General features: G+C 33.4%; 4 protein-coding genes and 1 non-coding gene across 9 annotated transcripts; 2 read left to right on the top strand and 3 right to left on the bottom strand.

Annotated features, from left to right (window-relative positions):
- The first annotated feature begins 6,568 nt into the window (after positions 1–6,568).
- On the top strand, positions 6,569–9,346 carry LOC7479526 (actin). 2 transcript variants are annotated; one of them, XM_002308329.4, is made up of 5 exons: positions 6,569–6,703; positions 7,028–7,097; positions 7,199–7,592; positions 8,045–8,658; positions 8,961–9,346. In XM_002308329.4, the coding sequence occupies exons 2-5, from the start codon at positions 7,038–7,040 to the stop codon at positions 9,024–9,026; spliced, it is 1,134 nt and encodes a 377-aa protein (XP_002308365.1). In that variant the 5' UTR covers positions 6,569–6,703; positions 7,028–7,037; the 3' UTR covers positions 9,027–9,346. The 2 variants fall into 2 exon arrangements, with proteins under 2 accessions (XP_002308365.1, XP_024459206.1); XM_024603438.2 differs by lacking the exon at positions 6,569–6,703 and adding an exon at positions 6,742–6,838.
- Positions 9,347–10,116: 770 nt separating this feature from the next.
- On the bottom strand, positions 10,117–14,284 carry LOC7455644 (probable protein phosphatase 2C 68). Of its 2 annotated transcripts, XM_024603437.2 has the most exons (5): positions 14,076–14,284; positions 13,271–13,593; positions 12,157–12,521; positions 10,797–11,033; positions 10,117–10,709 (listed from the first exon to the last, which is right to left on the bottom strand). In XM_024603437.2, the coding sequence occupies exons 2-5, from the start codon at positions 13,581–13,583 to the stop codon at positions 10,440–10,442; spliced, it is 1,185 nt and encodes a 394-aa protein (XP_024459205.2). In that variant the 5' UTR covers positions 13,584–13,593; positions 14,076–14,284; the 3' UTR covers positions 10,117–10,439. The 2 variants fall into 2 exon arrangements, with proteins under 2 accessions (XP_024459205.2, XP_002309303.3); XM_002309267.4 differs by lacking the exon at positions 14,076–14,284 and having other exon boundaries at positions 13,271–14,035.
- A 1,683-nt stretch (positions 14,285–15,967) lies between these two features.
- On the bottom strand, positions 15,968–16,963 carry LOC7479527 (uncharacterized). The gene is made up of 2 exons (XM_002309268.4): positions 16,517–16,963; positions 15,968–16,323 (listed from the first exon to the last, which is right to left on the bottom strand). The coding sequence occupies exons 1-2, from the start codon at positions 16,880–16,882 to the stop codon at positions 16,234–16,236; spliced, it is 456 nt and encodes a 151-aa protein (XP_002309304.1). The 5' UTR covers positions 16,883–16,963; the 3' UTR covers positions 15,968–16,233.
- Positions 16,964–17,610: 647 nt separating this feature from the next.
- LOC7479528 (DNA polymerase delta small subunit) lies at positions 17,611–23,042 on the bottom strand. 3 transcript variants are annotated; one of them, XM_002309269.4, is made up of 14 exons: positions 22,930–23,042; positions 22,668–22,797; positions 21,947–22,053; positions 21,699–21,825; positions 21,214–21,321; positions 20,545–20,660; positions 20,365–20,448; positions 19,909–19,977; positions 19,723–19,794; positions 19,537–19,628; positions 19,331–19,458; positions 19,050–19,151; positions 18,876–18,943; positions 17,611–18,060 (listed from the first exon to the last, which is right to left on the bottom strand). In XM_002309269.4, exons 1-14 carry the CDS (start codon positions 23,029–23,031, stop codon positions 18,001–18,003), a joined length of 1,365 nt encoding a protein of 454 aa, XP_002309305.3. In that variant the 5' UTR covers positions 23,032–23,042; the 3' UTR covers positions 17,611–18,000. The 3 variants fall into 3 exon arrangements, with proteins under 3 accessions (XP_002309305.3, XP_024459203.1, XP_024459204.1); XM_024603435.2 differs by having other exon boundaries at positions 20,365–20,442; XM_024603436.2 differs by lacking the exon at positions 19,050–19,151.
- Positions 23,043–23,117: 75 nt separating this feature from the next.
- Positions 23,118–23,190, top strand: TRNAA-UGC (transfer RNA alanine (anticodon UGC)). The gene has a single exon. It is a non-coding gene; the product is annotated as a tRNA-Ala (tRNA).
- The last annotated feature ends 1,954 nt before the right edge of the window (positions 23,191–25,144 follow it).

The raw sequence follows: 25,144 nt of genomic DNA, 5'->3' as shown, positions 1-25,144 counted from the left end.
CGATTCTTATATTCTACAATATCATTTTATTGTGGTAAATAAGGAGGAGTAATTTGGTTAATAATATCATTTTGAAAACAGAATTCGCCAAATAATGCTTTGTATTCTCCATATTTATCACTTTTTATTACATTTATTTTCTTTTTAAGTTGATTTTGAACTTCATTCTTGTAATGTTTAAACATTTCAAGAGCTTCATCATTGCTTCTAAGTAGATAAGTATAACCATACCTTGTGAAATCATCTATAAAAATAATATAATATTTTTTCCACCTTAAGTTTGTATAAATTTTGAATCACCAATATCTTAGTAAATTAAGTTTAGAGGTTCACTACTTTTTTTAATTGTTTGGAAAGAAGGTTTTGTAAATTTTAATTTTATATAAATTTCACACTTATGATTTTTCTAAAAAACCATACTTGGTAATTCATAGTTTATTAATCTTTTCATAAAATTATAATTCACATAACCTTACTTTCATGCCATATTTCACAAAACTCAAGCAAATAAAAAAAAAAGATAATCTTATTATTGTTCTCATCATTGGTTATATTGATCATTACATTCATTTTAAAAAGCTTATCACGGAGATACCTCTTTGCTACAAATACATCATTCTTAGAGAGTATAAATTTACCACTTTAAAGAAAATCATCTTAAAACTATTTTTTTCTCAACAATAAATCAAACACTAAGTTTTTTCTAATATCAACAACATCCAATACATTGTTGAGGATTGTTTAGCCAGGTTGACTTTGAAAACAACAAACATGTTCATTTCAAAATTTTATTAGTGAGGTAATCAACATTATTAATATTGGTTTTAACAGTCATTTTCTTTATTGGGTTGCTTTGTTGAGCCATATTTTATTTTCTGTGATTTGTTCAATTATCATCATTTCACTTACAAACTATATTATATATGAAAATAGTATCATATGAATAATAATTTCATTAAAGAAGTTCTTATGAAAGATTGGAGGGGTAAAAAAAAAACAACTTTTTGAAAAATAATAACTCACTTGTTGAAAAATATAAATCAATAAAATATATGACATGCATCAAAACATTCAAATTGCATAAAAAACAATTTTAGAAGATAAACTATAACTTTAAAACAAAGATTTATAGAAACCTTTAATAAATAAATAAATAAATAAAATCATAATAAAACAAAAAGGTTATAGATTAAAGCATATAGAATTAAAATTAAATCTATATGTGAGAATATAGCAAATTACATAAAGTTGAATTATAACTTATAATTTAAAGATGCTAAAGGCTCTTTCACAATTAATCTATATTATTATTATTATTATTATCATTTTTTTTCTCACATGATAAACTAAATAAAATCTAATATAAAAAATAAAACCTTACAATTGTTTTTAAAATATGTTGTATTATATTACACTAGTGAGCAAAGATGTTTAGTGTATCATAATAAAAGCATGCAAAATATAAAAATTGTTCAAGGTAATCTTTTAATACATACAATTTTGAATTTATAAACATGCAAAATAAAATTCAAGACAAATATATTCTCAATATAAATATAATAAAAAGAATAATAGCATGTTATGTATACAAACTTGGTATATATATATATATATATTAAAGTCCTTGCATGTATACTAATAATAGAAATAATAATGCTTAAATTAAAATAAAAAAGAGTATTTACTTGTTGAAGCACTTTTAAAAAATAAAAAATTTTGTTGTTGTAAAAGATGAATCATTTGTCCGTAATATGTTTATTGCTCTTCACTTGTGCAACTAAAATGTTTGCAACATAGTTTTTAAATTCGGCTCATGTCATAGGTTTTGACCGGGTCAACCCCCAATTATTTTTATAAAACAAAATAATGTCATTTTTGTTAAAAAAAAATAGTTAATAAGTTGCAACCCAGGTTTTTGACTAGGTCACCTCGGGTTTTTATCTTCCCTTATTTTTTCTCAAACTCAGCCCGGTTTCAATCTCGGGTCAACTCGTTGGGCCGGGTTTTAAAACTATGGTTTGCAATATGTCTCTCAAGATTCCAACACTACCACCTTAGTTTAGATACATTTCTAAACAAGGTTTTTGAACCAAAATAAAAAAACTCAAATATCTCTCATGAATTTAAACTCTAGATTTGAAAGAAAAGACCAAACCATAAAAGATGATTAAAACACCAAAAATAAGGTGAGAAAGAGTATTAAAAAATCTGAAAAATTCAAGTTAAAAACTCTCTATTCACCCTCTTATTTTTTAAGTGAATTTTAAAAGTTAAAAGTTGAAGAATTAATAAAAATCAATTCTCATTATGATAAACTTTTGATTAGCCACCATAAATCAAGAATTAAATATAGAAAAATCAATAGTTTTTTTAATAGAAAAAACAAGAGGTTTTTTTAAAATTAATTTCTCATTCACCCATAATTTATTTAAATCATGCCAATTAAATAAATTTCGAACATATATACTAGGATTTTCTTTTAAACTCTATTGTAAGCTTACGATATATATGCTAAGATTTTGTATTAATATATATAATTGCATAATAAACAAAACGATTGTAATTACTAATCTACTTATTCTAAAGTCGAAACAACCCAGGATTTATGACTTGCAGGGTGGTACGATTTTAAGGGTTTTTTCGGATGGTAACTAGGTAAATGGAGAAGGACTCATACAATAAAAGTTAACAATTCTGCATTTGCTAAAGAAAGGAAAATATTTATTAAAATCTCGAAAATTAAACCCAAAAAATCATATCGTTCTCCCTAAAGTGAATACTTTTAAACATTCAACGGGAGTGGTGTAAAATTTATTTATTTTTTGTTTAAAAATAATTTTAAAAAATTAAAAAAAATATTTAATATATTTTCAAGTAAAAAACACTTTGAAAAATAATCGTTAATACATTCTAAAATTTCTATAAAAAAAATTGTTGCAAGGCTAGCTAGAGCATAGCGGGTCGTGAGGTTATGAGGTTGGTTTCTCATGAGCCTGTTTGGGAGTGTGATTGCAATTGTTTTTTTAAAAAAAAATTATGCTGAAATGTATCAAAATGATATTTTTTTTATTTTTTAAAAATTATTTTTAAGATCAGCACATCAAAACGATCCAAAACATAAAAAAATAAATTTAAAAAAAATGATTTGCACCACTTTCACAAACATTCTATCGCATCAAAGAAACTAGATTCGGAGGTACTCAAGTAAAACTGTAAATGCAAACATGCCATGGGAGAAGGTACATGAAAGCACTCAATTTCTTAACATCCATGTGCGGAAAAAAAAAGAGGTTTGCTGTCGTCAACTTTCAAGAAAAAGTTCTATCTTCCTGCAACGTATAGCTGGATCACAGGTGACCATGCTCGAAATAGAAGAAGATGTAATTTTTCATGGCGGGACCAAATACTTGCAATAATGAGATCGATTGGAAAAGGACGATTATACACATGTACAAAGCATCCAAATCATCAGATCTCACTTGCTCGTTTAATGATGCTTGTTTGTTCTATTAAAAAAAAAAAAAAAAAAACTAAGCCGAGTGGTGATATTACTATTACTATTGAAGATGCATTGTCCTCTCTCTCCTAGCTTTGTTTTTGCATAATTTAGTTTTTTAATTCAAATTAGCATTAAATTGTATATATTTTTTTGGAAAAAAAATATTGAAATGAAAAATAAAGGATCAAACTGAAAAGAGTGGATAAAATAGGCTAACTTTGAATTTCATATAAAAGTTTATTTTGATCCTTTATTTTTTTCAGTTTATAAGTGATCAGTCTTTTTAATTGTTAAAAAAATAATTTTGGTATCAAAATTCAATTCCCTCATTTTCAATCCTTTTTTGTGAGAGAATAGAGAGGCTCGCTGGATTCCGACGTAGAGATAAAAGGTCGCTATTGAACCAAAATAGTTGAAATTCTTGTGTCTGGCAAGCTCTCAGAACCAACATTCTTGAGTTTAGCTACATGTTGAGCCTAAGTAGACATGAGTCTAGTAAGCTGTCAGACCCAACGTCCTTGGGTTTGACTACATGTTGAGTCCAAAAAGACATGGGTCTGATAAGCTGTCAAATCCAACATTCTTAGGTTTAACAATATGTTGATCCCAAGCGGTTATGAGTCTAGCGAGCTGTCAGACCCAAAATCTTTAGGTTGAGTTACGTGCTGAGCCCAAATGAGTATAGGTCTGATGAGTTGCTAGATCCAACATCATTGGGATCGACTACATACTGAGTTCAAGTGATCATGAGTCTAGCAAGCTGTCAAATCCACCGCCCGCGGGCTAGGCATGATAGCACCCTTGGACTTGACTGCACACTGAGCCTAATTGGGCATGGGTCTTATAATCTGTCGAACCCATTATCTTTGGGCTTGACAGTATGCTAAACGTGAAAGGATAAAGGTTTTGAGATTATTATAGACTTTATGTTGGGCCATAAGGGTTTGTTTGTTTATTCTTATAACTTTTAATATAAAAATTTAATGTTAAGAATATTCATCTCCTTACACTCCTAGATGTATAAAAGTCTTCAAAGGATATACTATATTTCCATCGCTATTAATATTGTGTAAGGGATATTGGTTTCTCATTCATGTTGTGTAAATGATATGTATCTCTCATTAATGCTATCAGGAGAAAATGTCTCTCTAACCCCTCTATTCTGACAAAATCGACAAGGTTTAGAGGCAATAAATGCCTCCCTAAACTCTCAGGTAAAGGATTCACAATTTTTATTCTCTAGACTTTAATTCTTTTAAATCTCAGAGTATTTATTATACAAAAAATAAGAAAAAAACACTCTTGTTCTTGTAATTTAAAGTTTATTATCTCGCTTATTGCAATCTTTTACTTAAAAGTTACCGATTTTATCATCCAAGAGTCTTTAAACCCCATCAATTTTTATTTTTTTTATAGGTGTTAGGTCTTTTATTACCAATCATAAACTTCTTAAGCTATGGAGAATGTGATATTGACATGAAAACATAATTATGTATTATCTAAACACCAAAAAATTATATCCCTGGGTATATTAAATTTTAGAACACCATGAATTACAAAACAAAATTGTAGAGACTAATTAAATGTTTTTAATCATTCTTAGCAACTATTTTAAGACATCCGTTAGTGGCTTACGATGGTTAAAGCTCGCCTTTTACATTGAACACAACTCCTTCCAAAAAAAAGTTTTTTTTTACCATAACTAGCACAAAAAAAGAAGAGGGATTTGCCCTTTTTTTTAAAAAAAAAAAAAGAAAGAAAAGAAGAAGAAGAAGAAGAAGAAGAAAACTAAGGAAAATCAGTAGCCTTTTTATCTTCTCCTGTTCAAATTAAAAAGGAAAATAGAACCACAATTAGCGGTCGATTAATCCAAAAGTGATCAGCCACAAATAATCCGTCCCACGTTGTGTTTGTTATGCATGGCACGTCATACGCTTCATTTATCATGATACAATGTCAACCGTCAGATCCTTGACTGATTCCTCTAGTCAATGACGACTCCGTTGCATTGAAGGCGACAATCGAGGGTGTAACAGACAGGTGATGATGGCCATAACACCACCTGAAAACACAGACCGACATGATCTCCAGACAGTTGGAAACGGAATGCTGAGTTGGCAATTAATGTTTTTTATTTTTTAGGGTTTTTTTAGTCCTTTAACAGAGACTAACTTGCTTCGTGATACAGAAATGTTTGAGAGTAAAATAATAATTATTTTTAAAATATTATTTTTAGAAATATATTTAAATAATATTTTTTATTTTTAAAATTAACATATTAAAATAATAAAAATATTAATAATAATTTTTAAAAATTAATATTTTTAAAAATACCGTTCAAAATATAATTTTAAAAACTCCTGTGTTCCAATTGATAGGAAATTTTCAAGTATCATAAACTCAATTTACTACTTATAATAAAATAAAAAAAGGACAAATGTTAATAAAGATAATCTAATGGTTTGAAGATGAGATTAAAACATAGAATTTCAACTTAAAATTTTAAATTTTAATAAAAAAATTATATTATTAATTTTCATACGATCTGTATGATGGATTTGGAGTAGTAGAATAGTTGAGTTTTTGTTAAAATAAGATATTTTATGATTTTCTAGAATACTTTTTATGAAATCATGATATGTAATAAATATTTAAAAATTATATTTCTTAAAATATGTAAGTTAAATAAATAATATTCACATATGATTGAGTTTTAGGCTTTGTAACATAATATTTTTATTTTAAAAAAAAACCTCAATATCAACGAACTACCCGTGAAAAGAGAAGAAAATTAGACACCAAAATGAGATAAGCAACGAAACGGTCAAATTGAGATTTGAGAGAGTGGTCAAAAAAATTTAACAAAAACCCACAATTAAAGGCTTGCAATACCCGAAATGCCCTTGTTTTACATCCGAGGTTAGAGGAGGCATTACAACAATCCCAAGAGCAAATCCGTCCATACGAACAAAACAACTGAAAGTGAGCCAGCTGTTTACACAATGAGCGTGACGCGTCATGGGGTCCGTAGATCAGATACTGAGAACCAACGGCCAAGATCATTTCAAAGAGAATTTGAGGTTCATTTAAGCTGAATTTCATTTGAGGCTGAAATTTCATTTCACATCTTCCCCTTTTTTAAAACTAGAGGGCGGGTACCTTGAACAGACGCCCACACAGAGATCGAATCCAGATTTCTAAACGGTATTTCATTTGAGTTTCATTATTTTCTTTGTTAATCTGGGGTTAGCTTAGAATCCAGCATTATCGATTCAAGCAATTAAAAGACTTTATCTTTAAATGTGGGCTAATTCAGTTTTGTAATTCAGCATTGCTAAGGTCTTGATCTTTGATGTGATTTTATCAGAATGAATATTCAGATTTTGATTGATGCTTGTAAAAAGGAAATGGGATATTCTTAATTCGCTTTATTTTTGGATTTGTTTTTGTCAAAATAGTACATTAGATTGTTGTGATTCCCTATTTTTATAGCATTTTAATGTAAAGTTGGCATTTTTTATGTGGCAGGTGAGAGGAAATGGCAGAAAGTGAAGATATTCAGCCTCTTGTTTGCGACAATGGTACCGGAATGGTCAAGGTATTGAGCTAGATTCATTTGTGATCTATTTTGGAGTTTAAAGATTCGATTCTTAAAGCGATATTGGTAGTGATTGCTGATTTGGGCTGGAAATTTTTTAGGCTGGGTTTGCCGGAGATGATGCACCAAGGGCTGTTTTCCCTAGCATTGTGGGTCGCCCACGCCACACCGGTGTGATGGTTGGTATGGGTCAAAAGGATGCGTATGTTGGTGATGAGGCACAATCAAAGAGAGGTATTTTGACTTTGAAATACCCAATTGAGCATGGTATTGTTAGCAATTGGGATGATATGGAGAAGATTTGGCATCACACCTTCTACAATGAGCTCCGTGTGGCTCCTGAAGAGCATCCGGTTCTTCTTACAGAAGCTCCTCTTAACCCAAAAGCCAATCGTGAGAAAATGACCCAGATCATGTTTGAGACCTTCAACACTCCCGCAATGTACGTTGCTATCCAGGCTGTCCTTTCCCTTTATGCCAGTGGTCGTACAACTGGTAAGTGATACAATCCATTATGTATCTGCTTTTTGTTCAAATTCATGCATGTTAAAACGTTGTTATTGGCTTATTGCATTGCAAGTTTTCAAAATAAAATGGAGTTGTACTAATTGATTGATAAACAAAATATTTGGGAAAGAAACACATCTAGATCATGAAAAAAAATGAAATGTGTTGGAACTGGTCAAGCCCTCAATATTTCTAACTTGTAAGTTGGCACAACGTATTTCACCCTTTGTCACAACCACAGTTCGTTTTGGAAATTTTATATGATATCTGCTGGGATCATGATCATGAAAACCAAAGAAGTTCCTTTAACAACGAAAACCAAAGAAGTTTCTTCAACAAGCATATAGTTTATCCAGCTTGGTGATTTACATCTGGACCGCTTAATTATATAGATAAATGATATGAATTGATATTTTTGACTATCAATGTGTTTTGGCTAGGTATTGTTCTGGACTCTGGAGATGGTGTGAGTCACACAGTTCCCATCTATGAAGGCTATGCCCTCCCACATGCCATTCTGCGTCTTGACCTGGCAGGCCGTGATCTCACTGATGCCCTAATGAAAATCTTGACTGAACGTGGCTACTCCTTCACCACCACTGCAGAGCGTGAAATTGTAAGGGACATGAAGGAGAAACTAGCCTACATTGCTCTTGATTATGAGCAAGAGCTGGAGACAGCAAAGACCAGCTCATCTGTTGAGAAGAGCTATGAACTTCCAGATGGGCAGGTTATCACCATTGGAGCTGAAAGATTCCGTTGTCCAGAGGTCCTCTTCCAACCATCCATGATAGGGATGGAAGCTGCTGGCATACATGAAACAACATACAATTCTATCATGAAGTGTGATGTCGATATTAGGAAGGATCTCTATGGCAATATTGTTCTCAGTGGTGGCTCTACTATGTTCCCAGGCATTGCTGATAGGATGAGCAAGGAAATTACAGCATTGGCTCCCAGTAGCATGAAGATTAAGGTGGTTGCACCACCAGAAAGGAAGTACAGTGTCTGGATAGGAGGCTCCATTTTGGCATCCCTCAGCACCTTCCAGCAGGTACTGTGTCTATTTCTTATATATCTGGGCAGTAAACAGAAGCGGACTTTAAACCTGACTCTGCACATTTTGATGTCTTCATTGTTATGCCTGTGTTGTATTGTTTAGCATCATTATTTGTTAAATGCTTAACAATATGAAATTGTAATTGCAATGATTGGAAGGAGTTACTAGAATAATAGTGAAGCTTCAGATGGACATTAAGTAGTTAGAAGTTATATCTGAATTCATGATCAGGGACGACACTTTTGGACTGTGCTTTTCTAATATGGTTGGAGAAACTTGCTTTCTTTTGAGTGCAGATGTGGATTGCAAAGGCAGAGTATGATGAGTCCGGTCCATCAATTGTCCACAGGAAGTGCTTTTAATCATGCAAAGCAAGAGGCTATTGGTCAAACACATACTTTATACACTTTGTAGTACAAAAGGCTTCTAATCAAGTGGTTGCAAAATTATCTTCTGCATTTCGTTACCTCGTTTGCTCTTTCATCTTGTGTTTTGCTCTGTCAAAGTCTGGACAAAAAAAAATGAGGTCGAGTGGAAACTTCAAGATTTGATTTTTTACTTTGTTATTTGATTTGTAGAAGAGTTGTGGAATCTAACTGATTTGGTTTGGGTTAATTTCGGATTCATTACTTTATTGTTTCTTTAAGAAATTTTTATGAAATAAAACCAGTATTTATATTCATATACATGTGTACTTGCAACTCAAATGTTCTCTCTGCATCATTGCATGATTACCTTTGGTGGATGAGAATTTTGTTTGTTTTGTTATTCACTTTCTGGTCAATGTAGTACCAAATGCTCGAGTGAATACACACAAAACAAGCAGGGTTTTTATTGATGACATGTTAAAGTCTTCTCAAGGGTAGGAGGAGAAGGAATTGTTATTCTGAGAAAGCGAATGTCCTCAGCTGTTGTTGGTCACTATGAAGTGTTTCTGCGTTTTTCATAAAAAAATCAATTGCTGGAACTTCGAATATAGCAGCTTGTTGATCATACGTTAATGGCGATAGACCCAGCAAAAGTGGTGCATGGAGAACGGGCGTTTCTGTAGCATCTCTCAATATAAGGCTCAACAAGAGTGCGATGCTAGCAAGATTTATCTACCTGTGCAATTGAAATGAAAGCTATTCCTGTAGAAAAATATTCAGTGGCACTTGGCTTCTTGTCAGTACATGGAGTGACTCGAAAACCACACAACCATACCAGATGGAGCCATTGCAGCACGAGTGAATTTTGGGAAGAACTCAATTTGCATGGAAATGTTTTGAAGCTTAAATGTTACTGTTAGTTGAATGGTACAAAGGTAGGCTTGGAGAATTGTTAACTTCATTCTTAATTATGTCCGCGGACCATGCTGTATAATCATTCATTACTATTGGTTTGAAACAATACGAATCCAATCATTTTGCTCCATTAGGTTGCCATACTTCTACATCAATAGAAGCAAAGAAATTAACCAGACGAACACACTTTTTTATTGAATCATGGCGTGTGAATAGTACAAACTTCAGGTGTATACAGAGCCCACATGTCAAACCCAAAAATCTGTAACTTCCCTCGTAAGAATTTCAACATGGAGCACAGTATCAGAGTGAAAGAAATCAGGCTCGACGGCCCACAAAAACTTGGAAAAGAGAAGGGGGAGGTACCAGCACTATAAGATATAAGATGTTGCAAAAAAAAAAAAAAAAAAGGGAACTGACAGCAGAAACTTGCCAAGTTTGCTCCTTTGACTAGGCTACTAGACTGCCCATTTCAAGTGCCCAGATGCTCGTTTAGATGATGGACCGGGCATTAGCGTCAACTCCTTGAAGAAAGTTAAAGTTTGATGGTCCAACAGTGTCGATAAACCCTCGCACTGACATCTCTGGCACAGATGTACTATTTCCTAGCAACTCATGGTCTATAAAGATCACAACTACTGTTATATCATCATGAAAAAAACGCCTGACCCCCCTATCAACCTTCTTAAGATCATCATACCTCATCACCCTCTTCCTAGCTGCCATATTTAGAGCTGCTCTTACTAGTCTCCTTGCAATTCCCTGACATTTAAAGAAAATAGGAGCAAAATATCAGGGTCTTGAAGTAAAAGGCCAAAAAGAAACTGGGTGCAGTAAGAGAATACATACAGCTCGTGGATTATTGTACACAATCTCCACTGCCTCCTGGTTTGTTAGGTGTTCCCACAGCCCATCGGATGCAAATATGACAAATTTATCATTGGGTCGTAAAACCCTTGAGTATATGGATGGTTCCGATGTTAGCACAGGCCGACGAATGGGTTCAGGGAGGTGAAATCGTGGAAAAGAAGGATCAAGAGAAAACTCAGGCCGCTTCAAGTATGCATCACCTATAGATCTAGATACCTACGCAATTCAACAAGAGAAACCATAAGGAAATATAACTAATTAACACTGGGGAAAATTGACTGATATGCATGGGGTAAACAGAAAAACAAACAGGAAACTAAAAAAGATATTAACTTCAAGATAAATAAATTTGAATCTTGGAAAAAAGGTCCCTTATCTTAAGTAGCTTGCAGAATGAGCATAGCACGTAAGGTACACGTACACATGCAACATATATACTCTGAAAGGTTGAGTTTCATTTAGATGATAGTGAAATGGTAAAAGAAAATCTGATATTGCTCTTTTATTCTACAGCTCCCCGGAAGGGGGAATTCCAGAAAAAGGGGCTACCATATTCAGATTCAGATTGTCTCATTATGAGGATGTTTCCAGGCAGCAAACCTCCACTGGTAAACATCAGCTAACCAGGTAATTTTCCTCTTTGAAGTGTCGTGAACTAGGTAAATGTAGAAAATAAAAAATCATAACTGTAACAAGTGACTAGACATATTGCACATAAAGACTCATAATCTTCTAGAATTAGTTTTCCATATGCAACACAGGTTAAGGATATTTAACACTGAAAAGACAGTGAGGCATAGAAATCTACTAGATAAACCATATCCTGCAGAGCCTTATGAAATTTTCCTATTCAATCCATTTGGAATAACCATATAGCCCAGTATCTTAAAAAAATGCTGCACGTGTATGAATCTGAATATCCCAGATAAATGAATTGCTGGAAAACTGAAAAAGGAAGTGAGAGGGAGGGATTTTGATAAAGATGAGAATTCCAAACTTATATTTGTGCCAGTATCTCTATATCATTTTCCAAACTTTTTCAGAAGCATTAGTTAAGCAATCATGAATCAGAATTGTTCATGAATGCAATCCTAGGTAATTAAAATATGGTGACTTCTTTTCTAGCATATGTTATTCTGCATTATGTAAAAAAATGTGAAACCCTAAGCTAGACAATGAAAAATTATAAACACCAAAATTTGTATCCACTTGCTTAAGGAAGCAGGGCATTTTCCAGATTGAAGTACAACTTTAAGAGAAAATGAATTGAAGAGACAGTGAATATGCATCATAATTTCAAAGTGAGAAGGCAGTTAATATCATAAGAATAGAAGCAAACCTGAATAATGCCTTTGATTCGCCACACTCCATGCTTCATAACAACAATATGTGAATCATCTGGATGCAAGGATTTTAGTTCTTGTCTAACCTCTTCCATACTAGCATTATGATCCCTGGTCAACTGCTCGGCAACTATCTTATTCGATCTACCTAAAGAGCCAATTACAGCTCGAGAATCACCGAGATTAGCAACAAATAATGTCCCTCTCCAGATGACTCCAACCAAGCAACAAGATCCAACTGCTGCAATCAATGGTTTTATTCCACATGACCTACGGACAAGAGTAAGAAACCCATCCTCAGTTGAAGAGATGGCACTTCTAAGGATTTCTTCAGAGATGGTTCCTCTTTCTCTGGCATGCCCTACAAAGCAATAATTGCTTATGGTTCATCACATAGAGAATGTTGTCTGGAAAAGCATTAAATAGAATACATGTCGTAAGAGTTTCTACACTGAAAGCATTATTTACTTCCTTTTCCGTAATTCTTTTCCCAAAAACAAATAATGGGTGACGAGCTACCACACAATGGACTATGTTCAATTTTGGTAATCAACCATCATCTAGCAAATCAAGCAAACAGAGAAACAGACATGCACAAAACTACAGAGCAGGCTGAAGAAGCATCAATCCACATAACCATCATAATGAAAACCACTCTTACCAGTTACCATAGATCTTCAAGAGTTTGCCTTACAATACTAAACTTAACCACACAAACTAATGTAAAAACAGCAACACTAGAAGTAGTTGACATCGGCAACGATCACTCACAAGAAATCAATTCGACTCACAAGAAAACAATAATTAAATTCATAGAGAATCCAATCAGATTGTATCAAAGAGATGTCCAAATTCCTTCAAATTAGCACCAGCTACAAAAGTAAACAGATTCACCTAGTCAAACCCCATACTTACAATCAATTCCACCAAAAAGCCAATAAAACTGACATACAAAATCCAAACTTGTTCTAAAGCATATAAAATCAATTCACATTCACATTAGCATCACACGTAAAACTACTAATCATACAACAAAAGTCAATTCAACTCAACAACCAAGCAAATGAACAAACCTGAAAATTAACAAAAAAAGAAGAAAAAAAAACTCACTCATGAGATTTAAGAACAAATGGTCAGATATGAACCGAGACGCATCAGGTCCACCATGACCATCATAAACACCAATAAAAGTAGCATCACGACCACTCTCTACTTGACTATGATCTTCAATAACCTCATTGGCTTGAACCACAGCAAAAGAGAACTCTCCAAAAGAGTGTTTCTCAAGGTCTCTAGACCATAGAAGAGAGTCGCCAGTAGTAGAATCATCATCATCATTTAAAATGTCATCCTTGCTCATACGTGCATATTGCCTCCCCGGTCTCCAACAAGCCATTGCTATTCTTGTTAGCCACGACAACATCCCTCATTTCCTGTTGAGAAACAAAACAAAACCCACTTTTTTTAATAAAAAAAATAAACCGTTTGGCCTTGATATTGTATAGATTGAGAGTTTTCAAGATTTGGGTCAATAAAGATTCGAGCTTCGAGATAGAAACCTCGAAAGAAAGGGGTCAAAGCAAGGCAATGTAAAGAGAACTGTGAGATTTTAATAATTCAAGAACAAGATAAAAGATTGATGGCTCATGTTGGGGAGACTGGGAGTGAGAGTGAAGAGTGAAAAAATTTGCAGACTTTGGCTCAGAGAGAGAGAGAGAGACTGGAGAAAGATCTGGACTTTGGGCAGTTAAGACGAAAGAGAGAGTTGCAGAGGGGAAAGTTGACAATGGGTTTGTTTTTTTCTGTTTGTTTTCTTCTCTCTTCTTCTACTACTTCTCTGTTGTGTTGTGTTTGTTTTTTTTTTGTTTTTAATTATTATTATTATTAAAAGAGACAAGAGAGGAAGTCCACTTACCTTTGGTCTTCTTCTTCAAAACTTGAACTAAAATTGTAAACATCTAAAGGCTATACTTTGCTTACAGATTGCTGGGGAGTGATGAACCTTGTATGAGAAAAATTGTATGTGCTCACTTAGTGCTGTAGCCTCCTTGTATGAAATGAAAGATACTGTATTCATTTCGGCAAGTCCCTTTAACAAGGGAAATCACCTTTTATAAGATTTCGACCTTTGATAAGATTTCAGCCCATCGAGTGAAAACTTATCAATTTGGTTGAATTGTACGGGAATATGATGGATTTTTAATATTTAGAAATGTATTAATATAATTTTTTTATTTTTAAAAATTATTTTTAATACTATTATATTAAAATAATTCAAAAATATAAAAAAAATTAATTTTAAAAAAACATTAAATTTTAACGAAACACCATTTAAATCTAAGAAGATAATCTAGATTGTCTATATATTACAATAATCCACAAAAGCAAAAATGTTATAAATCTATGGCAATAAAATTCACTAGCAAATCATTATTATTAAACTAGTTTTGGTAGGGTTTTAGCACCTAATACATCATTGTGATCCTTAATCATTTGCAAGCTATGGACCAAACAAGCAATTTAGATGATGGGAGTGAGGATGCTCTATGCTAGTTAATAAGTAACATATTCTCTTCAGTTCAAGATGGTAAAAATCCAAGTCTCTCTTGGCTCCTATGGCTGCCTCTGCATTTCACATAATCAAATAAGAAAAAGGGTCCTGGGAAGTGGAGAAGAAGAAGGGAGACAAGCGCACAGCATGGCCAAGGCAATCTTGACCATCCAATCCAATGAAATGGCTTGATATAAGACGTGTGTGATTGAGTAGGTGGAATGGCAATTACAACTTTGCTGTTCGTATTAATAGAGGGGAGGAAGATAAGCGAGTGAGGTAGAGGCAAGTTCTTTTCCATTATCTAAAGGTTAGGGCAAACACTTGAGACATGTGACATTCGGCTCTTTTGGATCACATGACTGTCATTGTATTTTGGTTTCTTACCTGCAAATCTCCTCCAATCTATTTCTAACTAAGAGTTGCCAACAATATCATTGCAATAAAAGATATTGTTGATTTCTTCACTGTACATTATCAGATGAAAAAGGGTTTTTTTTTTTTTCTTTTTTGCTTGAAAATATACTCCTAGGTCTAGGTGTGTGGTGTGGTGGTGACTTTCAAAATAGAAAAGTAGGCTCTAGCCATGTTATAGGTCTAATCTAGTCTAGCTACCAGCGATTTGTCGATGCTCTTGCCTTAGACTTAGGTGATAAGGTCTAATCTAGCCTAGCTACCAGCGATTCCTCGATGCTCTTTGCCTTAGACTTGTGTGAGGAATTATATATGACTTAGGTGAACGGAGCAAAGAACTAACCAATGGATCAAGTAAGAAGTGGTGAAAAAGAGAGATGAACTTTCGAAGACTATTATTGCTGAGATCGTGTAATTAGCATCTTGTGATCTTTTCATGGCCCATCAATTTGATTTGATAACGTATAAGATCTGCTGATGTATTGATTAATAACATATGTTGTTTCGATGCACTTCATCGATTATGGACGTTGGACCCCTTCGCCATGTATTCTAGACCCATTTCATCAAATAATAATAAAAAAAAAAGAAGATAGTGTCACCGTACATGAAAATATATCCCTCAAAACCTAGTGGCAGTCACTGATCATGTGTTGTTCTGTTGTTTTTTCAGGGTGTCGGAGTATATAATGTGATAGCGGTCATGGTTTAAAATATTTTTATTTAAAAATATATTAAAATAGTATTTTTTATTTTTTAAAAATTATTTTAACATTAAATTTGAAAGATGACGGTTTGAAGTGCTTTGCAGACCGTAACTGATACAATTGGCAAGAAAGATATAAGATGTAGGAAGATTTCTTGATTATCTGGCCTGCTTATTATTACATTCTCACAGTAGTTGCTGTAGTGAAGACAACCAGAGGAAAAAATATACAAGCAAGATTGATCGACTTGGAATTTAGCTTAAAGCTTGAAAATTAATATGAGTAAAAAAGAAATGTGTAAATTTGATGTTTGTATTAACAAAAATTAAACCTCCTTTTCTCTCTGTTTTTTTTTTTTTTAAGATCATATTTAAATAACTGTTATTTAAATATACCACGAGCTAGATCATATCGTTAATCAAACGCCTGTGTCGATTGTAATGCTTCTCCAACAGTACTTTTGAGGCTCCTTCTACAGTCCTGCGCCATGTCTGCATTGTAAGAAGTTTTGATTAGTAAAAAAAAACATGTGGATTCAGATTCGAGCTAACAACACGAATTAAAATTTACAAGTCTCGAAAAAAAATTAAAAAAAAATAATTAAATTTTCGAGAACGCTATTAGTAGTTAATGAGATATTGCTCTAATGATGAATGACTGGAGAATAGTAAGAGAACGCCTCACCTTTTCAATGGAAGCCAGGATTGACTTGCTCTTGGTATCCCTCGCTTTGAGCTGTAACCTTCCGATCCCAAGTTGCCTCAGCAATACAGATTTCCTTGTCACCGGAGGAAGAAGTGACCTCCTCTCCACTAAGCTGGAACTCGACTTATAATGTGATGGACTTTCGCATAAATTACCACTTTCGAAATCCCTTCTTGTCTTCCTCCTTTTTCTCCTTTTTAACACCCTTGCCAGCTCCAATTTCTTAGCCTCATTAGCATCATCATCACTCATTTCTTCAGCAAATTTCCTCAGCAACTCATCCGAAGATTTCTTGGTTACATGTTGAACTGTAGTACTACTAGAGTTTTTATCAGCAGTGACCATTTTGAAGAGAGAGAGAGAGAGAGAGACAGGAAGAGGGTGATTGAGAGATAAGAGGGGTATGTTATGGTGACAGGGAAATGTGTATATATGGAGGAGCTGGTTTTGTAGGGTAGTGACTTTGGTGTTATGTGAGAAATGGACCGTTGAGAAAGAGGGATGATTTGAATAATTGAAATAGAAAATATAGCCGTTAGAGGAGGGAATAATGGGGTTAACGGGACAATAAATTGGCATTGACATGGGATTTATTGGTGCATGACAATGATAAGATTTACATTAATTCCACCTTCGACTAGAAATGCGCGCCACCCATGTTCTTGCTGATAAAATTGTCAGTAGCAAGGTTGGGTTTTTTTTTTTTTTCCTGAGGAAGGAATGGAACATGTAATAAGAATCGGGCTGCCCATGATTTGGGATTTGACAGGATGGGCTTGCTTACCAGGAATTGTTTTGTGCCACCCAATTGATTTATCGAATGCTACTAAAGTTGATTCATGGACTATTTCCATGCAAATGAGACTGCCATAAAAATGCCTTTGCACACAACGCTTTATCGGTGAAGTGCTTTGAGTAGAGGAAAGAGCTCATTGACCGCTAGTTCCATTTTGTGAAATGATTATTATCATCATGTTGAATGATAGAGGGCCTTTTATGAATTCATGGCTACAGAAGTTGTCATAATGTTCAACTAGACCTAAGCAGCTCAAGTCAACCTCAACAGAGGGAGATTTATGAAACTAAAACTATAATCATGAAGCTCAATTGTGCCCTGAAAAACAACAGAGTTTAGACAATGACAATACCTACACCATTCCTTTTTGGTCCCGCAATGCGTCCTGGAATTTTAAGTTCAGACAGGTTGAACTACATTTCAAAATATACAAGACCTACATACAATTCACAAGAAGGTCCGCCAAAATTACAAAACATCCTGCAAGAAAGAAATACCGTCTAGGCAGTTGGAAAACCTGCTGGCAGATACACATCTTCTGATGGAGATTATGTATTGTCCAATTAATCTACTGGTGGCAGGCTTCAGACAGTGCATTAGGCAGTGATAACGTCCTAGCAGTTCTAGTCCCTTCAATAATACAGATATCATACATCATAGAACGTTTTTAAGGGCTGAATTGAGCACCAAAACTGAGAGTATGGCATTCCAGATTTCTCAGATTAAGCTGCAAAACGTATGAAAATTACTGTTAATGGCAAACATTGTTGAAAGAAAAAGTTCAAAGAAAGAAACAGAAAAGAAGAAAAGGTGCAAACTTTGTGCTCCCTATCTCACAACACTTGAGTAATGAAACTACATTCTTGTGCCCATTTCTAACTATTAACCTGTCTTATCATTCTTTGGTTAGTTTCCCTCTAAACGAATGAACCAAAATTTAAAATGTTAAGAGGATTGGTAATCAGAGGCCGTGTTCAAGCAGAACTACAATGTAATATAGTTTCATGTATCTAATCTAGAGTCATTTTAACATTGTTATTAGCAGTGTAATAATATTAACTAAGTAACGCTGATGATTTTAACATTCCTTATTGTCCCACCAAATCCATCTCTTGCTTTCATCTTTCTGATAAACTTATTTGAGTAAACAAAAATAAAGCAACTTAACAATCCCAAAATGTAGGTTAAATGATTCTATCTTTCATCTTTCTGACAATAGAGTTATCTTCTCTCTTTTTTAAAATTTTAACATAAGCGTTTTTCACTTCCTCTCCTAAAAGAAAAAACAGAAGATCCACAATGCTGACGACAACCGGTTTGCAATGGAGGCTTTGTTGTTGTTGTAAAACAAATGAAACAAAAAGATAAGTAAATCAGAAAGAGGAGGTATTACATATCTTCCAAACCCAGGAAAAGAACAAAATGCAAGACATGGATCCACATGTAATCATGCATGCTAAAAGTTTGCATAATAAAGTTCAGGTATGGTTGTTTCCGATCCTTGAATAACTTTGAGCATTATAATAACATACAAAAACTTACCACAACCGCAATTCCAGTATCACAGAATTTAGGAACGGAAATAAGTCTCACCAACTGCCCTTCTGAACCTGCAATTTAATTCAACATTAAATCTAACTGTAAATTGAAGAAAATTCAACTACAGATTAGATCTGTTTTTCCTTATTTATTATGTATGAGTTTATGAGACAATACCGTTTAAAATGTGAGTTCCATATTTATCTTGGTTACCAACAAAGTAAACATGCGGACAGCTCTCAATCAAAAAAGGATCCTTATCAGTGAAAGGATAACAACCTGAAAGACATTGATGAGAGTGGATTCTTGAACTAGGAGCTCATGGAAGAAATCAGAATTTTAATTGCATGTATTCCTGTTCTCTTTGTTTGAATATAGTATTATCTAAGTTTTCAAACAATCAAGCTAACATAAGAAAAATGAAAAATGAATTGCCAAATCATAGCAGGTGCTTCTACCGAGTGTGTTAGGTGCTGTTGGTGCCAGATGCCTCCACTTTAATGTCCTTTCCATAAATTCAAGCTCATCCCTTGCTTCCGAATACTTTTTCAGATCATCAATGTTCTGGCCTGATGTTCCAAGAAACCTGAAACGGACCAAAAACAATTGTCAAAATGCATCTAATTATCACAATTCATTGTTGAATTATGCACTCATTTCTTACCTGACACCATCAAGCTCAAAACAATGAGGATTAGTACACAAATTAAAAGTGTTATAAGCTCTTGATCCAGGAAAAAGGCATCTGTTCAAAGGCTGAAAAGAAATGAATAGAGAAAAAAATCTTTCAATTTGAAGCGAGGATGTACATAAATTCCCAAAAGAAGGAAAAAGATAAGAAAGGGCAAACCTGTTGAGGTAAAGCAAAGTTTGCTGGATCATTTGATCCTGGCATGATATCCACAGACACACCTGCAGCAATCTAAACAGAGGTTTTAAACAATGAGACCATGACAAACAGATCCAAAAAAGACAAAATGGGAGAACAAAAGGTAAATAAAAGTTGTTAGTTATTAGTCAAAATAACAAAAACAACCTGAGTCAACCAAATATCCAGCTCTTGAACTGGTTCAGAGAGCCTAGATTGATCCTTTGAAGCCAAATTCTGCCAAAATGACCAAGGGAAAAAACATTGTTTAGGAGACATGACAAAAAAATATCCCATTAAATATTTGAGCCCATAAAGCAAATTATTTACATGTTTTTAATTCTTATAATAGTTGGTTAGGATACTCTCTCTCTCTCTCCTCCAGACATTAAAATCTCATTCAGGTTTAATCAATGTTGCAAAAATAGCATCGCTACCATCAGGGAAGCTACTTCTAACATCCAAGCAGAGCACTAGCTTTCACTTTTGCACCATTTCAAACAGGTAAGAAAATACAAAGACAATAGCACAGAGCATCTTATGAAAAGATGAGACAAGAATTGAAAAGGAGAACTTCAGAACTGAACATGCACAAAGTAGACAGAAAAGATATAAAACCGTTACCTGTCCATTTAGAAGACCAGATGGAATTTCCACTGAATTACCTGCAAACACAACATGAACTATCTCTGCCGCAATACCCTGTTCCTGGTCATTTAAGGATTTTAAGTATGCAAGATAAGCAGCAGGACAACCTTTGGGAGGGGGGGGGGGGGGTAGAAAAAAGAAAGAAACTGTAAAAACCTGATCATCTCCCAGATGTCCTGTTATATGATCCACAAGAAGCTGAAATTGGAGAGGATTTGATGTGCTGCTTCCAACACTTACCCCAGAAACAAAAACAACATACTTGTCCTCTCCTGTGAATAATAAGTGCCAGGTCTAAAAGACAATTTGACTTCTGAAAGAAGAGTAAAAGGATGGGCTCCCAAAAGATGACATGGTAAATGGAGTCCAAATATCGAACTTAAGAATGGACAAAGTCTACTCTGTTCAAATGGGCATTAAGTGATTCATCTACAAAGGAAGCAACTTGAAATTCCCATTTGGCGTTTCAACAGCTAAGTAGGTGTTTGGTCGACATTTTTATGATCTTTCAAGTAATATTTTGTGAAATTAGTCCCAGATGCATTTCTCATATGTTACAATCCCTTGTAACAAAAACTCCATGCCATTTCCAAAATACTTCTGTCTATATAATCTGTTTTCTGTTAATTTCAAATTTATCTTCGGTTGCATTTAATTCTTTTAATTCTAAAGCACGTATAGATGACGATGACAATGCAGATGAATACATCTTCAAAAAGACTTAATGAATAAGGATGTGATAACCAAGAAACAGAAAGATTTGTATATATCTGATCCAAGTAGAAATCATGAATATGGATGCCAGAAATATAATCTATATCATACTTGATTTAAGTTGGGGCTCTATTTGTGGTGCTAAACCAGCTTCAAAGACATCTAGAACCAAAAAGTCACCAGCAGTAGTTTCCTTTCCATGCAAAGCAACGACACCGCCTATCAAATGCATCATATCAATAAACCGGTTTGTGAGACAAATAAAATATTCAAAATCATATTGCTCAAAAGGTTGTGGAAAACAAGTATTTCCATGAGAACTATTCCTACCTAGTCATCCACACAATTCCAGTCCAACCACAGATTCATCATTAAATACAAAAGCATGAGGAGACCGAAATTATTACCACACGATTTTCATGTCATAGAAAGATAATGCTTGACAAAAACATGAACACAACAACTGGAAAAAACAGTGATTAAGCAGGCTTTACCAATTTGTTCCTGAAAAAAAAAAAAGTTGTGCCTCTCTAATAGCTGCCAACAAACTGCATTTGACCTCACAAGAATTTATTATTTTTGTAAATGAGAGGTACCTGTAACATATTTTGAAGGTGAAAGCACGGTGCCACCAAGCTTAACTCTTCCACTTTCATCTTCCAAAACCAAATGATCATCCGGATGCATGAAGTTATGAGGCTTGACAAGAGGCACTGCAGATCTCTGCACATTGCACTCAAGTTTAAAAATCAAACACCCTTGCAACGTACAATTTCTTTCTCAATTTCAAGAAAAAAAGATATAAATGACAAAGTCATGAAATTCATTATTAACAACCAAATACCTCCTTAGAATATTCATCAAGGACACAAGGTTTAAGTTTCATGTGCTTGTACAGGGTCCCAACAATGATGCATTCCTTGCCTTCTTCCAACCCCAAAACCGTACAAACTACAACAAAAAGAAGCTGGTCAATAAAGACCACTCCATGCATCTTATAACAATGTCACATCATCACATCATTAAGAATCCAAACTACCAACATCCAGGACCTTTACAAATGAGGGAAAAGAAGAAATTGAAAAATACACCACTCAGGAAATTTACCATCACCATGTACAATTGGCCTCTGTCAATCAACATAGTAAACCTCACAACCAATTCCATTGAAATCCTAGGAGCAATTACAAAAAGATAAAATTTCCAAATTTTCTATGAAATAAATCAACAAAAACCAACAAAAAAATATACCAAAACCCTAAGCCCTAAATACCACCATAACCTACAGATTCCCTCTTACCTACCAACCAATCAGCAAAATAATAAGAAACCCACATAAAACCCCAACTTTACTCTAAAAGACAACTCAGTTAAAAAATAAAATGCTCTAAGAGAAACATATCAGAAATTACTCCCCCCCACCACCACCAAAATTACAACACTAAATGCCATAAGTAAGCTAAAAACACAAACAAATCAAACACACATCACCTAATCAAACAAAAAAGCAAACTTCAACTTCAAATCAACAAGGGGAAAAAAAGGAAAGAAAGAAAGAGAGGTACCAGGGACATGGGGTTTCCAATGGGTAACGAGAGAGTAAAGCAGAGTTCTCATCAAGTGAAGACGAGCGAAATATATTTGACTATATTGCTGGCCTCTATAGGTCTCGTTTTGAATATCAAAGGTCTCATCCTGCAATTTTAGCAATTATAAGTTCACACTTCCTAGAAAACAAAAGGAAAAAGAAAGAAACTAATGATATTTTTGGGACATAAAAGAAACTGAAGAAGAATGAGAAAGAAACAGATAATGGGAAATAGCGACCAGAGATTGGTAAGTAGAACGCTTTCTCTGGATATTTTTCTCAATGTCGATTTCCATTCCAGTCATGGCGGGAAAACGGAAACAAGTAGCGGCAGCAGCCATCACTGAGATTAATAAGTATATAAAGTGTGTACTATGCTCATCATATATATTAAATAAATAAAGTTTCCTTATAGCATTTACAAAACGGGGATGTAGCTCAAATGGTAGAGCGCTCGCTTTGCATGCGAGAGGCACGGGGTTCGATCCCCCGCATCTCCAATATTTTCTCTCAGGATTGCTTTGTTGCTGGTTTTACGTGATTTTGCTTAGCTGGTGGTACGACAAAGTAGTTTTAGATTAAAAAATAAAAAAACGTTTTTATTAGTCTGTGAATGATGGTGTTTTTTCGTGTTTAGAATTGGTGAGAGATTGTTTTTTTAAATATTTTTAGTGTAAAAATATATTAAAAAAATATTTTTTTATTAAGATATTAAAATAAAAAAAAAATCATATTTGGACAACCATACCAAACAGAATCTAACTTATAATGCAAACTATAGTGGCTAATTTTTTTTTTTTTGTGATGTTTGGGAACGCGATCCAAATATTTTAGATAAAAATTTAAATTTTTTTTACTTAAAATTATTTTTTTTATTATTTTGATATATTAATATTAAAAATAATATTTTAAAAAAAACATTGTAACAATATCAAAGTCTACCTTTGTATTCTACCAGTCTCGTGAACAATGACATGATTCAACCTTGAAGAGTGTAGCTTTATTGGTCAGGTTTTAAATTTATTTTCTATAGGTCATCAGTTCGAATCTCACAAACCTCAGGGCCGCTACAGGATTACATGGTCGTTAATTTTAGAACATGTAGGATTAGTTGAGGTGTGCACAAATTAGTTCAGACATCCACATTAATAATAATAAAAAATAATTCTCTTTTTGTCACCCTGTTTATTCCTCTCCACTCGAAACTCATGCGTCTTTCTTCTCCGAGTAAAATACTTGATCCTTGCATGCAGTTTAAAAAAATGAATCAAAACACTTTATGTTAAATCCCTACTTGTTTACACCTAAAAACCACAGATTTCAAACTACTGGAAACATCACAAATCATGGGTTTTTTCTTAAAATTATCTCAGTTTATTTCTATTTTGTGTTGTGGTGTGGTATATATTTTGTTTTAAATTTAAATTTAAGAATATTTAATTAATAAATACATACCACAGTTTTACATGAATTTTACTTAAAAAAAATTAAAATTATTAGTTAAAATAATATTATAGGTTATAGTTTTTCTAATATTTACTTTTTCAAATTATAAAAAAAAAATACCACAATACCAAATACACACTAAAAGTATTACTCCACAACAAGAAAGGTGAGAAGAATTACCATTTTTATTTTTATTTTCTGGAAAATATTTGCATTGAATAGGGGATAAAATACATTTTGTATGATTTTTTTTTCTTTTATAGTGACTTTTGATGTCATCTCCTGATTTTACTTGGTTTATTTTTTAAGTTAACTATTCTTGTAATACAATAATTGGTTAATTAAATCCCTCTATTAAATTCAAAATTGATTAATTCACTTTATTAAATAAATTTATTTAATATTTTCCTTTCATTAATAACATGATGGATGATATGATAACCTGTTTAATCATGTGACACGTGTTTTAACTAGTTGATCCATGTTTTTTTCCTTTACTTGTTAACAAAAGACATTTAATAAAACTATAATTAACTTGAAAAATTGAAATTAAAATAAAAAAAAGATTTTGAATCTCAAGAGTGAAAAGATTTTGAATCTTAGCAGTTCTTCCATCTTCAGTAGTGGTTCTACAGTCTTCACTTATGCAAGGTAAAACTCCTTGAAAAAAAACCAGGCTAGCCAATCATTATCACACGACTAACTTCTACATCAAATCCAAATTTGCTCGAGAGTGGAGGTAAGACCTAATAAGTGGAAAAAAAAAAGTAAGTGAGCTAGGTATAAATTGTGTAGAAAAATTAAAGAAATAATGTAATTTTTATGTTAAATAGGGTGAGGTTAAATCTACCTATTATTAAAACCAACCAATAATCCTATTTTTCTACAAGGAAGTTTATTTTAATACTAATAAATTTAACCCCTTTATTTCTAGTGTTTGTGTTTTATTGTTTCAGGAGTTTGATAATATGTTTTTTTGATGAGATTCCTAGTGGATTGCTATCGAAA

The sequence above is a fragment of the Populus trichocarpa genome, chromosome 6, assembly GCF_000002775.5.
Source record: "Populus trichocarpa isolate Nisqually-1 chromosome 6, P.trichocarpa_v4.1, whole genome shotgun sequence".
Classification (NCBI taxonomy): domain Eukaryota; kingdom Viridiplantae; phylum Streptophyta; class Magnoliopsida; order Malpighiales; family Salicaceae; genus Populus; species Populus trichocarpa.
The sequence above is the reverse complement of the archived record's forward strand: the minus strand, read 5'-3'. Positions and strand labels throughout refer to the sequence as shown.

Excerpts from the sequence above, each read along its gene's own strand:
- LOC7479526 (XM_002308329.4), top strand. The coding sequence starts at position 7,038 with ATGGCAGAAAGTGAAGATATTCAGCCTCTTGTTTGCGACAATGGTACC. Across the intron at positions 7,098-7,198 it reads ATGGTACCGGAATGGTCAAG|GCTGGGTTTGCCGGAGATGA; the intron begins GTATTGAGCTAG and ends GAAATTTTTTAG. Across the intron at positions 8,659-8,960 it reads CCCTCAGCACCTTCCAGCAG|ATGTGGATTGCAAAGGCAGA; the intron begins GTACTGTGTCTA and ends TTTTGAGTGCAG.
- LOC7455644 (XM_024603437.2), bottom strand. The coding sequence starts at position 13,583 with ATGTTGTCGTGGCTAACAAGAATAGCAATGGCTTGTTGGAGACCGGGG. Across the intron at positions 12,522-13,270 it reads TTTGTTCTTAAATCTCATGA|GGCATGCCAGAGAAAGAGGA; the intron begins GTGAGTTTTTTT and ends ATTGCTTTGTAG. Across the intron at positions 11,034-12,156 it reads GAATCAAAGGCATTATTCAG|GTATCTAGATCTATAGGTGA; the intron begins GTTTGCTTCTAT and ends TGAATTGCGTAG.
- LOC7479527 (XM_002309268.4), bottom strand. The coding sequence starts at position 16,882 with ATGGTCACTGCTGATAAAAACTCTAGTAGTACTACAGTTCAACATGTA. Across the intron at positions 16,324-16,516 it reads TCCTGGCTTCCATTGAAAAG|ACATGGCGCAGGACTGTAGA; the intron begins GTGAGGCGTTCT and ends CTTACAATGCAG.
- LOC7479528 (XM_002309269.4), bottom strand. The coding sequence starts at position 23,031 with ATGGCTGCTGCCGCTACTTGTTTCCGTTTTCCCGCCATGACTGGAATG. Across the intron at positions 22,054-22,667 it reads TTGGAAACCCCATGTCCCTG|TTTGTACGGTTTTGGGGTTG; the intron begins GTACCTCTCTTT and ends TTTTTGTTGTAG. Across the intron at positions 21,826-21,946 it reads TTGATGAATATTCTAAGGAG|AGATCTGCAGTGCCTCTTGT; the intron begins GTATTTGGTTGT and ends TGCAATGTGCAG.